The 12,925-nt window shown below is 53.9% G+C and overlaps 2 protein-coding genes across 7 annotated transcripts in view; one reads left to right on the top strand and one right to left on the bottom strand.

Moving 5' to 3' along the window:
* The window catches only part of CDH23 (cadherin related 23), a 395,682-nt gene extending 392,054 nt beyond the window's left edge, over nt 1-3,628 (top strand). For 2 of the 4 annotated variants that reach the window (XM_046026731.1, XM_046026732.1), the window contains 4 exons: nt 398-527; nt 721-843; nt 1,243-1,347; nt 2,199-3,628. In XM_046026731.1, coding sequence (XP_045882687.1) covers nt 398-527; nt 721-843; nt 1,243-1,347; nt 2,199-2,525 — 685 coding nt within the window. In that variant the 3' untranslated portion in view covers nt 2,526-3,628. The remainder of the gene's footprint in view (nt 1-397; nt 528-720; nt 844-1,242; nt 1,348-2,198) is intronic. The other 2 variants (XM_046026733.1, XM_046026734.1) reach the window with 1 other exon arrangement.
* LOC123955123 (prosaposin) overlaps nt 3,510-12,925 on the bottom strand; it is a 34,241-nt gene continuing 24,825 nt past the window's right edge. The window contains exons 7-15 of one of the 3 annotated variants that reach the window (XM_046026738.1): nt 12,573-12,629; nt 10,620-10,625; nt 8,646-8,777; nt 7,075-7,170; nt 6,596-6,782; nt 6,355-6,512; nt 5,990-6,070; nt 5,650-5,757; nt 3,510-4,617 (exon numbers count right to left, since the gene is read on the bottom strand). In XM_046026738.1, coding sequence (XP_045882694.1) covers nt 4,582-4,617; nt 5,650-5,757; nt 5,990-6,070; nt 6,355-6,512; nt 6,596-6,782; nt 7,075-7,170; nt 8,646-8,777; nt 10,620-10,625; nt 12,573-12,629 — 861 coding nt within the window. In that variant the 3' untranslated portion in view covers nt 3,510-4,581. Of the gene's footprint in view, nt 4,618-5,649; nt 5,758-5,989; nt 6,071-6,354; nt 6,513-6,595; nt 6,783-7,074; nt 7,171-8,645; nt 8,778-10,619; nt 10,629-12,572; nt 12,630-12,925 lie in introns of all 3 variants that reach the window. The other 2 variants (XM_046026737.1, XM_046026739.1) reach the window with 2 other exon arrangements.

A 12,925-nucleotide genomic window follows, 5' to 3' on the forward strand; every position in this document is an offset into this window, starting at 1 on the left:
AGTAAGTTCTCTATCACCCCTTAAGTTCTGAGGGACAAGACTAGCTAACACTTGGGGTGGGGGTGCCCCCTAGTGGGCCAGTCACCCTTGCTGAGCTGGGATCCACCCCCTAATTGGGCTCCCAGTGCCAGGGATCTGGTGCAGAGTGGATACCAAGTGCGGAATGAGGCCTCTGGACCAAAGCTGATCCAGACTGACACATCGTCCTGGTTCTTGTAGGATCCTCGTGTGGGAGGGTACACCCCCAAGGACCACAGGCAAGGGGCCTACTTCTCATGGCCCTGACCCACTAGTCCTGGACTGGCCAGGGAAAAGGGCAGGGTTAGCGGCGAAGCTACGAGGGCATCTGTGCACTCAGGCTGTCCCTCCTCACTCCACACCCCCCTCCCACGTGCAGAGCCAACCCCGTGTGGCTGGATCCTTTCTGCCGGAACCTGGAGCTGGCTGCCCAGGCTGAGCATGAGGACGACCTGCCAGAGAACCTGAGTGAGATTGCAGACCTGTGGAATAGCCCTACCCGCACCCACGTGAGCCGGGGCCAGAGCTGGCGCAGGGCGGTGGTGAGGGCAGGGGCATGATTGTGAGGGATGGGATAGAGGTAAAGCAGGTCTTTGCCACTGCTTGCCATGGAGCTGGGTTCCGGGGGGGGGGGGGGACCATATCCATTGCCCCGTGTGTGTATACAGTCTAGCTGTGCTCCAGCTTGTGTTCTCTCCTTAGGGAACATTTGGGCGTGAACCAGCAGCAGTCAAGCCTGATGACGACCGGTACCTGCGGGCAGCCATCCAAGAGTATGACAACATCGCCAAGCTGGGCCAGATCATCCGGGAGGGGCCCATCAAGGTGAGTCCTCCATGCAAGCTCCTGCACCACTCCCCCACACAGCCCTGCACCCAGACCTCTGGCGGCGCTGGGACCAGCTCCAGAGGATAGAGGGATGTGGGAGGATCCTGGGAAACAACTTGTTCCACCTCTAGGCTCAGCTAGATCTGCCCTCTACTGAGCGAGAATGACAGCCCAGGCATGGGGCTGATGGGGAACTGCTCCAGCTTGCAGCAGCCCACACGGGTTCCAGCTGGTCACTCTCATCAGGCTCTGCTCCCAATCCTCTACCTTAGATCAGTTGTGCATCCTAGACTACTAGCACCTTCCATCACCTTCATCAGGGTTACGGGAGTGAGGGCTGTGGCAGGCGGGGAATGGGGAGGCCTTGGTGGGGGGTTAACCCACTCCCTCCCCCAGGGCTCGCTGCTCAAGGTGGTCCTGGAGGATTACCTGCGGCTCAAAAAGCTCTTTGCACAACGGATGGTGCAAAAAGCCTCCTCCTGCCACTCCTCCATCTCTGAGGTAGCCGGGCCTGCCCGGACCTGTGTGCTGTGCCCCAGCGCTGGGGGTGCTCATTTCTTCTCTCCCTCCCTCTCTCCCCCCAGCCACGCTCATCCTTATCAGAGTCTCTGTGGAGTTCAGCAGCCAGGGCAAGACAGCAATGGGTGGGGTCCAGGAAGTCTACTTTCTGGGTTTCTCAGTGGGCTTTCCCAAGGTGGGTGCTGGGGAGTATTTCTTAGACTTACGGAGCCCCAGAAGATGCCCTGAAAGAATAATGTCCTACAGGAAACTGCTCACGGTCAGATGGGTCTATATAGGGTTGTTTGCCTGCAGTAATGTCAACACTTTAAAAATTCAGACTTTATTTAAAAACCCAGATTTCCCATTGGGCCAACAGTTCCCGAATGGAATAGACCAGAGCAAACAATTCCACATGGGACAAAAGTACCACATGTCGAGTTTCCACTGAATCCTATCCCCCTTTCCAACTTCCCCTGTCAACACTCCCTACCTGGCCAGAGTGGATCCTATTGGAGGACACATGGTAACAAATCCAGATACAAAAACAGCATCGTAGATCTTTATAGATCATGAAACAAAATTCATGATTCTCATGGGAAACCCACATTCTAAGAACTCGGCTATAGCACCCTAAGTGCCCGTGGTGTACCCAGTTTGAGAAACATTGTCATCAGCTGACAGGCCTATTGATGCGTGAGCCCCGAGTTCCTTGCAGCTACCTGTGTGCGGTGCGGAGGAAACAGGGACAGAGCAGGTTCAGGACTCTGGGGCCATTTACCTGCTCAGCCCTTGGGCATGGCCTTGAGCCTGGGTGGGTCCCAGAGCCATTGGGGGATCCTGGCCTCTTGCAGCTGATCCAGACCGAGCTGGAAGAAGAGCCAGGGGAACACAGCCCCGGCCAGGGTAGCCTGCGTTTCCGCCACAAGCTGCCGACTGAGCTCAAGGGGCCCGACAGCATCCACATGGTGCACGGCAGCACCGGCACACTGCTGGCCACGGACCTCAACAGCCTGCCCGAGGACGACCAGAAGGGCCTAGGTCGCTCGCTGGAGACCCTGACAGCCACCGAGGCCAGTGCCTTCGAGCACAACGCCCGCACAGAGTCGGCCAAATCCACGCCCCTGCACAAGCTTCGGGATGTGATCCTCGAGAGTCCCCTGGAGATCACAGAGCTATGACCAGACAGCCGGGGGGAGTCTCACTGGTGTCTCCCATCCCTCCCAGGGCAGGGCGGGGCGGGACCACAGTGCAGACCCCTCCCCAGGCCTGTGGGGGGCTGCACCACCTCACGAGGGCCTGGGGGAGCCCGCTCCAGGGGCTCACATTCCACTTCTGCCAGACGCCCATTCTGCACCTGACCTCTGCCTTCATAAAATTTGTTATTTTTTTAAGAAAACCAAACAAAGAATGATAAGCGTCTAAGGACAAGGTAAGGAGGGTCACTGGGGGCCCAGGAGTCTGAGAACAAACTCAGCCCAAGCTGAACTCTAAGAGGCCAAGCAGGCCCCTCTCTCCCCTCCCCTCCCCACATCCCTGTCCACTGCCCCAGCCCCAACCCCCCTCCCCCACTTCCAGCACCAGGGGAGGAGACCCAGAACTGGTTACCCCACCTGGCCTTGACTTCCTGACTTCAGTTCACGTCCCAGTGCATTTCTAGCACATCTCTGGCTGGACATCCAGCCAGGAGCCGTGAGTGATCCCTGCCTCCCCACATGGACATGACCAACATCCATGAACTGCGTTCTCTACATTCCACAGGCTTCCCAGCTCATAAAGAGAAAGGACTGGTATTCCCTTCGGTTCTGAATGTAGAGTGTTTGTGTGTATTCCTTTTTTAAATTAAGTTATTCCCTCAACATTTTCCCCTTCATTTTGTTTGGTACTCACTGAATGTTTCTGGAATGGTCTGCATTTTAAATAAGAAAGGCAACTCACAAGGTTGGACAATTGTGGCTCTGGTAAACTACCCTCGGAGTTGGCCTGGGGGGAGGGGGAGGGGGCCTGGGCTATCAGAGAGGAGCCTGGTGGGATTCTCTGCCCACTCCGCTTGCTTTCTGTGGTCAAGAGGGGCCAGAGGGCCGCTGGACACCCACACGCCCGTGGCCCTGTCGCGCTCAGAACTGAAATGCTGGCTAAGTGTTACGGAAGCTCGCAGGCTCAGGTCTGGTTAACAGACTTTATTGTTAAATCACATAAACTTTAGTGCAAAACAAACCAAACAGTCATTAAGTCCATTTAATAGCAACTGCACGTCTCGCTGTCTCCTGGCAGCTAGAAGTGGAACAGAAGAGGCGCTACACAGGAGAGGTGGGGCAGCAGCCAAGGCCCGGGACATGACCCCCTCCACCTGACAGCCAGAGGCTTAGGAGCGCCTCATCCACATTTATCTCAAGGTCAACAAGAACATCTATGAAACGGAGGGGGTGGGTTAGAGGTGAGGGGGCCCAGAGCCAAGGGCAGCGCTAGAGACGCACGAAGCAAGGCTTCAGCAGCCGGGCGGACACAAGAGCAAGCAAGAGGCGGCCACCACTGTCCACACACACAAAAGCCAGGCCCACAGGACCTGCACGCAGAGCTAGCAGATGACATTCAGGCAGGTGCTCCCCCTCCCTCCCACACCCACAGAACCCCGAACAAGGCATCACGAGGAAAGACACCCAAAGCTGAACTGGAGGGTGACCTGGGGACGGCGAACCCGAGATCCACCCAGGTCTCGCAAGCAGCTGCGTCCTGCATCTCCCCTACAGTGAGAATCACATGGTTTTTAAAAGCCTCATTATTCTGAGCCTTTAATCTTTCATATAAAACTGCCTTTGTTTTGCTTCTCTGTAGAGCCCAGAAGAGGGGAGGTCCCTGCTTAGGGGTAGGTGGAGGGCTCAGAACAAGGCCCAAGCCAAGAGGACCAAGAGCCTTCTGGCAAGCAGCTCTGGCTGGCACCCGCCCCTAGAGCCCCCCACCACCACCTCCAGGAAGCCACCACGCAAGGGCAGGCTGAAAGCCCTCCGGTGCACAGTCCATCCGCAGCTGTCTAGGCAAAGGAAAAGGACAGTGGAGCAGCAAGGGCAGCTGCGGGCCAGGCGCCTCCTGCACAGACAGCAATGCTACGGGGGACAGGAAAGGGAAGGAGGAAAAGGGGACCTATTTTTTAACACAATCAACAGATCGGTGTGTTCACTGCCCCAGACACACAAGTAGAAAAAGATGCTGCAGTTTCTCCAAGATGGAACGCCCCTCCTAGTTCCACACGTGACGTTTGCAATGCTCCACGGCCTAACGGGAGAGAGGAAGCTGGATTTAGTCTTCACATGACAAACCCTACTCCTGGCCTGTTCGTGCAGCAGACAACCCAAAAATGGAACCTGTTCTCCTTAGTCAGCTGGACAGCACCCCACTTAAAACTGGGGAGCATGTGGCCCCCTGAGCAACAGGGACCCCTGAGGCAAGAGTCCAAAACAGCAGCTGCAAAGTGCCTGAGTGTTTCACAGGTGAGCCACCCATGCAGGGAGGGCCCGGGACCCCTCCATCTGGTTAGAGAGTCCCAGTGCTCAGCAGGCGGCACGGAGGCCCCCCAAGGCAGAACACCTCACCCAAGAGCACGCGCACCAGCTGAGGCCTCATGAACAATAGCCCATAGGCCCCTTGACCCAGGACGGCAGCAGGAAGTGGCTCCTCCTGACTGTGCCATGCGCTGGGGCCGGCGGGGCAAGGAAGTGGACCCGGGTAGCCATCACCACCCCTTCCCTGCAGGGGCCCAAAGTGACACAACCAGGCCAGTGGTCCTGAGGACCTGGTCAAGAGGAACCCACTCCAGGAAGAAAAAGTTGCACAAGAGAACATTAAGTAACCGACTGGGTCCACACGGCTTGCGGCCCGGGCAGGACAGCGCCGGCAGCCCAGGAACTGCTGGGCAGGCACCCAGTCTCAAGGCCACTCAAGAACAGCGGTTCAGCCTTGGGTGAAGACTCGGGCCAGGCTCCAGCCAAGACTGACCCAAGGGAGAAAAGGACTTGTGCAATCTCCAGGGTGGCCTTGTGCAAATCTGATCCTGACCCTGTCACAAGGCAACTAAAGGCAAAAACAAGGAAGCAGAAGCAAAAAACACTGAAGAATACCCCCAACCTTTCACTTCTCCAAGGCAAGAATGCTATCAGTCCCCCGGCCTTGATGCACGGTCACGAACAAGCTTGCCTGCTTCTCTGGGCACACAGGCCAGGCAGAGCGCCGTCAGCGGAGCAACGGGGTTACCCACCCTGGGAGCCAGCCCACCCGGCAGGCCTGTGCAGCGGGCACCGAGCTACTCACATTGCACTGGGTCGCCGCCTCCATGTTCTGGCACCAGTAGCTGGGGCCCCACACACACTTCTCACTTCCCAAAAGAGGCTTACGGGCAGCGGGGCAGGCTCCAATTTTCTACGTGGTGGAAAAGGGAGAATTAGATCTACTCCTCCGATCCTTTTCAAAACTAGAGATTATCAGCTTCTAGAAGCAACAAGAACTAGGGCTCAGACACGCACTTCCAAAAAGTCAGTTGCCAAGGGATGCCCTGTCCTCCCACAGTCCATCCCCCGAAGATTCTCCAGAACCTCTGAGGACCCCCACTCCATGCAGAACCAGCCGGGCCCCACGCCACCCGGGAGCTTACCAAGCACACGAAGGAAGGATCCATCACCTCCACCAGCACTTCTATCAGCACGGGCTCGTACTCAGTCACAAACTGATCACACTGTTCGGTAAAGAGGGAGATGGGTCCAAGTTGAGGTGGGGTGCTAGGAATGCTCTGCCAGCCCGGCACCCCCTTCCCAGATAGCCCTCCCAGCCACGTTCAGCCTCCCTGCACCTGCTTCCACTACTGCCCCTCCAGGGCTCCCCTTGAGCCAACAGACACCTCTAAGAAATGGCTAGTTTTCCCTGAAAACCTCAATCGGGAGCACAATCAATGAGCCACCCCAGCCTCTGCACTCCACCCGCAGGTTCTGACCTTCTGGCTCTAAGCAGCCCGGGGCATACCTGCTTCTGGTAGGGGTCAGGAAGGAAGCTGCAGCCTTTCTCAAGAGCAGCCAGGATCTCCTGCTTCGTGCTGTTTTTCTCCAGGTTGTGGTCCAAATAGCTCACCAGCTTCTTGCATACCTCACAGAAGCCCCCGTCCTTCGGCTGAATGACACGGACTACGCACAGGGGCACAGGCTCAGTGCCGGCAGGGCCCTCCCGAGCCCTAGGAGCCGGCCAGCCACCCCCTCACCCCGCTCACCAGGCAGTACAGGCAGCCCCTGGGTGGGGCACAGGTGGAGCAGGGTGCACACCATCTCGGGGCTCGCCTCCTGCAGGAGGATCGACAGGATGGAGGCGCCATACGTGTCCACCACCTCCTGGCACTGTTCGGATAAGGACTTGGGCAACTTTGAGCACACCTTATCCAAAGCCTGAACTATTTCTTCCTGAAATACAAAACAAGAGGATCCTATTAGAAGAGGAGAGGCTGAAAGGGCCAGAAGATTCTCAAAATACTAACATCCAGGAAACCAGCCAACAGCAAGGTGCTATTTCCTCCCCAGAAAGATGAGACCTACAAAGCAGTCCGACCCCAGCCCAGAGGGACCCACTGGTGGGCAGCGGGTAAGCAGATTCCAAGGGCTGGCTATCCAATGCTGACAAGGGCCACGCCCACCTCTTCTGCTGGTTCTGCTACTAGGGAACGGGAACACTCGAGCCTTCTAGAAATGCACATACCTCAGTCCTGTTGTTGTCAATGAGCTTGGCCACCTCCTTCACCACATACTCGCATATCTCACAGCTAACACTGGTCTTCGCCTGGACCATGTCCTTCTGTGGGAAGGGCAGGAGAGCACATTAATGCTGAGACCCTCATCTCACCCGAGTCCTGCTGCTCTAAAGGGGAAGAGACACCCTGTGGCCAAGGACAGGAGAATGTCACACAAAGGTTGGCTTCCTCCCAGTGTCCAAGTTCCTGTCCCTGACCCATCCCTCTGCCCGCTGCTCTTCCATCACTATCTCCCGCCACGCACCCCCCAGACCCACAGAAAAACCAGGAATTCGTACTTCAGGAGACAGAAACAAAGAAACCATCCCCTGACCCCTAAGAACAGTCCACATGATCTAGCTTACCTGGTCACAACCATTTCAGCCTTCCAGAGTCATTCTGAGAATGTGGGTGGGGGCGCAGGACAGAGTGAGGACTCACTACCTGTCTGCTGTTTACGAGACCCAGCTCTAAACACACTTCAGGTCTGCTCTGGAGTTTTATGTCTCACTAGTACCTGAGACTGCCTTCCTAGAGCCAGCCCTGCATAAATAACACTGCGAAACAGAACCCTCTGTGACAGCAGCAACATTCTCCACCTCTGCCGTCCGGCAGAGCAGCGTGGGCCGCACCTGTCTACGAAGCACTCGGAAGGTGGCCAGGATAACACCAAACTAAATCGTTTCAAGTTTTGTGTTATTTTACTGAAATGTAAGTAGTCACATGCAGCTAGAAGCTCAGCTCTAACTCTCCTTCATCTCCTCTGGCTATTAATTCAGTCAGCAAAACTGGGCAGGCAGGAAGTGCCTCCCCAACTCCATCCGACTTCTTAACTATGTGGTCCAGACACTGCACATGCTGAGGGAGGACAGGAGAGGGAGACGAAACCGCTGAAGGTCAAGTGACATGGAAGTTCTGGAACTAGAAGCGTGTGCGTGGGCCATGTGGTAAAACGTCATGAGGCCCGGCCCTTCTCAGAACTAAAGCGGGAGCCACACAAACACCAGGACAAGTCTGCTGACTCCTGCAGGTGAACAGTTTCAGGACTCAATCTTGAACACACTGCCAGGGCCGTAGCAAGTGCTGAGCATAAACTGGGGAACACGGTGTTCCCTAGTGACGGGTGCTAGGAAAACCACACCCCCACCCCGTGCTCACAAGCAGCACACCGAAAGGCTTCTGCGTGAGCCCCAGGTGTTCTGGGAACATGAGGCTTGTGCTGCAGTGACCATGGGCAGGGCGGCGGCAGCGGGGGGGTGGGGGCAACGTATCAGAGGAGGCTGTGGACGTGCTACAGATGGAAGTTGATCCCATGGGGCACTCGGGCTCCTAACCAATGAAATAAATGTACTCAGGGCTAGGAGCAGGAGGCTGCACATGTGCAGGGACCCAAGAGACTAATGAATGGTCTCAAACTCCAATACCGACAGGAGTCAGGCAAGGAACCAAAAAAAGCGTGTGCCTCATAGAACGCGGTACAATGTGGAGTGGCCTGCGCATGACACGGGCCCGGCCAGGACAACATGAGGACACCCAGTACCTTAATGGGCTCCACCAGTTCCAATGCAGGGATGACGTTCTCTGAGACCACTTTGGCAGGGATCAGAGTCTGCATGGGCATCTCCTTCACTTGGTCGCAGAACCCAACCAGGCCACAGATCTCTTTGGGTTGCTGAGAAGGCAAAGAACAAGCAGTCAGACGCAGGCCCGCACCCACATCCCTCAGTCCCACTCTCTACACACAAAGGACGGGGTGCTGAGGGAGCACCCTGGTCACATGTCAAGCCTGACTGCCAAAACAGATTCCATGTTAAATCTAGAGGGACTCCTGTAAATGCAGACGTGTCAGTTTCACACGGGGAGGAGGCCACGCAAAGCTCTGAAGGGAAAACAGACAAGACTGCTGTCCCGGCTCCAGCCAGGGAGCACCCCTGGGAAGTTAGATTGCTGCCACCGGTTTCCCTTTTTCACAGGCAATCACTTCTTCTCCAAGGACACCTGGTCTGCCCTAGAACCTGTTTCTCAGTCGAGCTGGTTCACGCTCAGTAGGAAATAAGCTGTGAGCTCTTTCTAGAGAAGCCACCATGCCCACAAACAGAAAGCCAAGTGTCTTAAATCTTTCGGTGGCAGGACCATTTCAAGAAAAAAAAAAAATGGTTGACTTTTTTGAAAAACCACATTCTATTTTTATAATTACACAAACACAGTACACACAAAAACCCAATGCCCCCGAGTAATGAATTCTTTCAGGTCACAGAAGCCCCAGACTGATTCCCTTTCCCGTCCAGACACCAAACCATAGGGAAGTAGGCAGAACTAGTAACTTGGACATCTTGACCGTTTCACCATGATGCTGGCCAAGAGTGAGAAAATGATGTGTGCTTTACACAAAGCACTTTGTGAGCCCAAATACAACCAGCGCCCAGCTCTGGGCCTGAGAGCAACTGCCTCCCACCACCAAACCAGAAAGCAGCAGGCCAGGACTGCTAACACGAGACGTGTTAATGCAAGAGAGCTAGACCATGGCTATGGCTGACCTTGTTTTAATCCTGAGAAGTCTCTAGATTAAGTAAGATTGAGGAAGTCAGAAAGTATCCTAAACATCCCGGGAAAGTATCCTAAATATCCTGTCTCCGGCACACTTCAAGAATGGGGAGAAAAACCAGAATGGGGCCAAAGATACAGCAAGCTTTTTAGAAAAAAGACAAAGACGCAGGAGGTGTATGGCTGCTTTGTCTCAGATGAACTCTGTTCTCCTTCCTCAGATGAACTCTCTTCTACTTGGTGGGGCAGCCCAGGTGAAAATACAGGTATTTCAGCCGAAGTCCTCTCCTATTAGACTTCAAAATACCTTTGAAAAATCTTTACTCACACAGAGATGTCAGTGCTCAAGAGGGGGTCCTGGCTCAGTAAGTACAGTCTGGGGGCGTAGTCCCAATATTATGCCACCACTGGCCTGGCTCTCAAGCCATCTGTGTGGCTCCAGGAGCTGCAGGACCCCATCACCCAGAAGGGCAGAAGCCACAAATCAAGAGATTGTTTCCAACTCTCTGGATCCAACAGACGGGAACAGTCTGCTCTCTATTTGTAAATGATTTGCTCATGCAGCAGAAGCAATTCTGGGGTTATGGAAAACAGGACTGAAGACATGCAATGGTCCCTCGAGTCATGACAGAAACAAGGTGTCCCACCGGAAATCAGGCCTACAGTTAAGGAGGCTGAGGCATCTCCGGGGTCACCCATCGTTCCCCATCATCACACGGGTGTCATGCACATGGCCAGCTGAGTGCTGGCTTTTTGCCGGAGTCCAAGGCCCTGCTGGCTTCCCTTTCTCAACCCCTGAAGGGGAGAGGAGACCCCCAGTACCTCAAGTGCTACATCACAGGGGAGAGATGCAGAAGCTCCCCCACCAGCCTACTAACACAGATCATGCCGTTAAAGAAAAAAAAAAAAAAGGCAAAATAACTACAACAAGCAGCAGACCACCACTACAAGCAAATTCCCCATCACATACCTGATCCTGCTGTTGAACAAAAAAACAGGAAATCGGAGATGAAAATAAGAGAAAGGAAAGGACACAACAGTTAAGAAAAATTAAAATAACAATCAGTTAATGAAGGAGTAAGTACATCACCAGAAATTCAGGGGAAACCTTACAGTCACAAATCAGCAACCTACCTTGTTCCTACTATCTTAGGGGGCCCTGAAAGCTCTTCTGGCCCTCAAGGGACAGACCACACTGTCCAGCTGGTGTGTGCATTGTCCCCATGCCCCTGACACACCAAATCATACTCAAAACACTGGACAGCAGATCTTAGAAAATGCCAGGTGATGAGGAGCTCTCTATCCTCACAAGCCCAAGCCCCACATGCTACAAGGTGAGGAGCAGCAAAGGGGAACGTGACACAGGCCTGCCCAAGTCAGGGGTGTGTGCTGGAATATAAAATACACCCAGGGGATCAGGGATCTGGAACCACTTCCCCTGCTGCCCGGGCCTCAGGGCGACTACCCCAGGGAGCCAGATGCCAGGCTGGAAGGCCCATTTAACAAAAGATCACTTACCCTTTGACTCAGCCATTTCAGTTCTGGTTATCTGTGCTAAGGGAGAAACAGGGATCCGCACATCTATCTCTCTGACTGTAAGGGGTAGCATCATGCTTTCGATCCCCAAGACAAACCCCAAAGCCACCTCAACACCCAAAGCAGATGGGTCACGGAAATGATCTTCCAACCAAACATGAGCCTATGCAGCCACTTGAAAATCATTTACAAGAATGTTAACAGCCGATGCATTCAGAAGCAAAATTATGCAAACTACTAGGTTTGAAGTAATATATAACCACGCTACCTCACTGCCTTTTTTTTTTTTTTAAACTGCAAATGACCTGTGATTTGGGAAGTATTATCTGTATTTCCAAAAAACATCTGTGTAGTCTATCTTTTATAATGAGAAAATTTTCAGTTATCAATAACAAAGCACTTAACCAAATCAAAATCAAAGGCTTATTTATCTCCTACTCTAGCTGTGTGTCTCTGTAAGGTGCCTCTGAAGTATTTTTAGAACAAGGCAGGGTGTAATAATCCCAAAGACACCCTCTCTCGCCACAGGGTCAGTCTTCCCCTGTGCTGGCTGGCAGCTCTCAGCTCTGCAACTCTGTGGTCGCAGCCCGGAACGGGAGGAGGATCACTGTGCTCCAGTGAAACTTTACACAACCAGGCGATGGGCCACAGTCTGCTGACCCCAGCTGGAGGACAAACTCAGCATGGTCAGAAAGTCGGCAGGATGGAGACAGGAAACGTGCAACCCACCCCACCCTCAGCCCCCGCAGCTTCAATCTCAGGAAGCCAGGGCACGTTCCCAATTTAAGAATCCCTTCAGACCACCCTGCTCTGAACCAGTTTTCTGCACGAAGCTAGCTAGCCCCATGCCACAATCAGTATCTTCTACTTCTAAGGACACAGGGCTGCCCTGACGGCCTGGATGCGTCAGAAGCACATGCAGGAGTTACGGGCTCCAGCAGCAGCTACAGCGGCCCCTGCTGCGGTGCAGGGCCGACTGGCAGACGGGTCTCCCCGCACCCCGAACTCCAGCCGCAACATAGCAATTCTCAGGCCTGGCCTAGCTCCAGAGCAGACGATTCCCACAGGTCCCAGGGTAAAAGCCAGACACTAGAAACCCAATGACCAGCTCAATATGCACATGCCAACTAACCACCCAGAAGCTACCAGGGCAGTACTGGGGGGAGGGGGAGAGGGGAAAACTGCCTTAGCCTGTCCCTTGGCCGGGGAAGATAACGGGGTGACTGAACTGTGGGTAGAGAGTCTGCTGGTTGAACAAGGTTCATTTTAACCCAATTCATTATCCGAGGGGAGAAAAAAGAAAACTAAACCATGTAATGTTCAAAAACCTGGGAATCACAAAGTTTGAGGCAAAGAGTGCTAACAGGGAACGTCCCCTGCCACCTACCATATGCATCATCATCTGGACAGCAATGTCCGAATACTGGTTGATATAGTTCTTGCACTGGGGAGAGAGAAATCGGTTGTTAATGACACTAATTGTTGCAATCACACACCAAAAACCCAGCGTTTCCAAAAATGGCAGCGAGTGACTATCAAGTTTCCCAGAGCACAGTCTTACAAACATCTTGAGATAAAGATGGCAATTTGTTTATCCTAAACCTGATAGGAAAAGGTGTGCAAAGGGTGTTTTGAAAATGTGTCCCAAAGGCTCTTAGAGAGGAGGTCCTCCAATCTCCTTTTACAGCCCAAACTTGCCCCAAGGTCACAGAGGAACTTCTCAGGAGCAGTTCTGAGCGT

The sequence above is a fragment of the Meles meles genome, chromosome 13, assembly GCF_922984935.1.
Source record: "Meles meles chromosome 13, mMelMel3.1 paternal haplotype, whole genome shotgun sequence".
NCBI classification, from domain to species: domain Eukaryota; kingdom Metazoa; phylum Chordata; class Mammalia; order Carnivora; family Mustelidae; genus Meles; species Meles meles.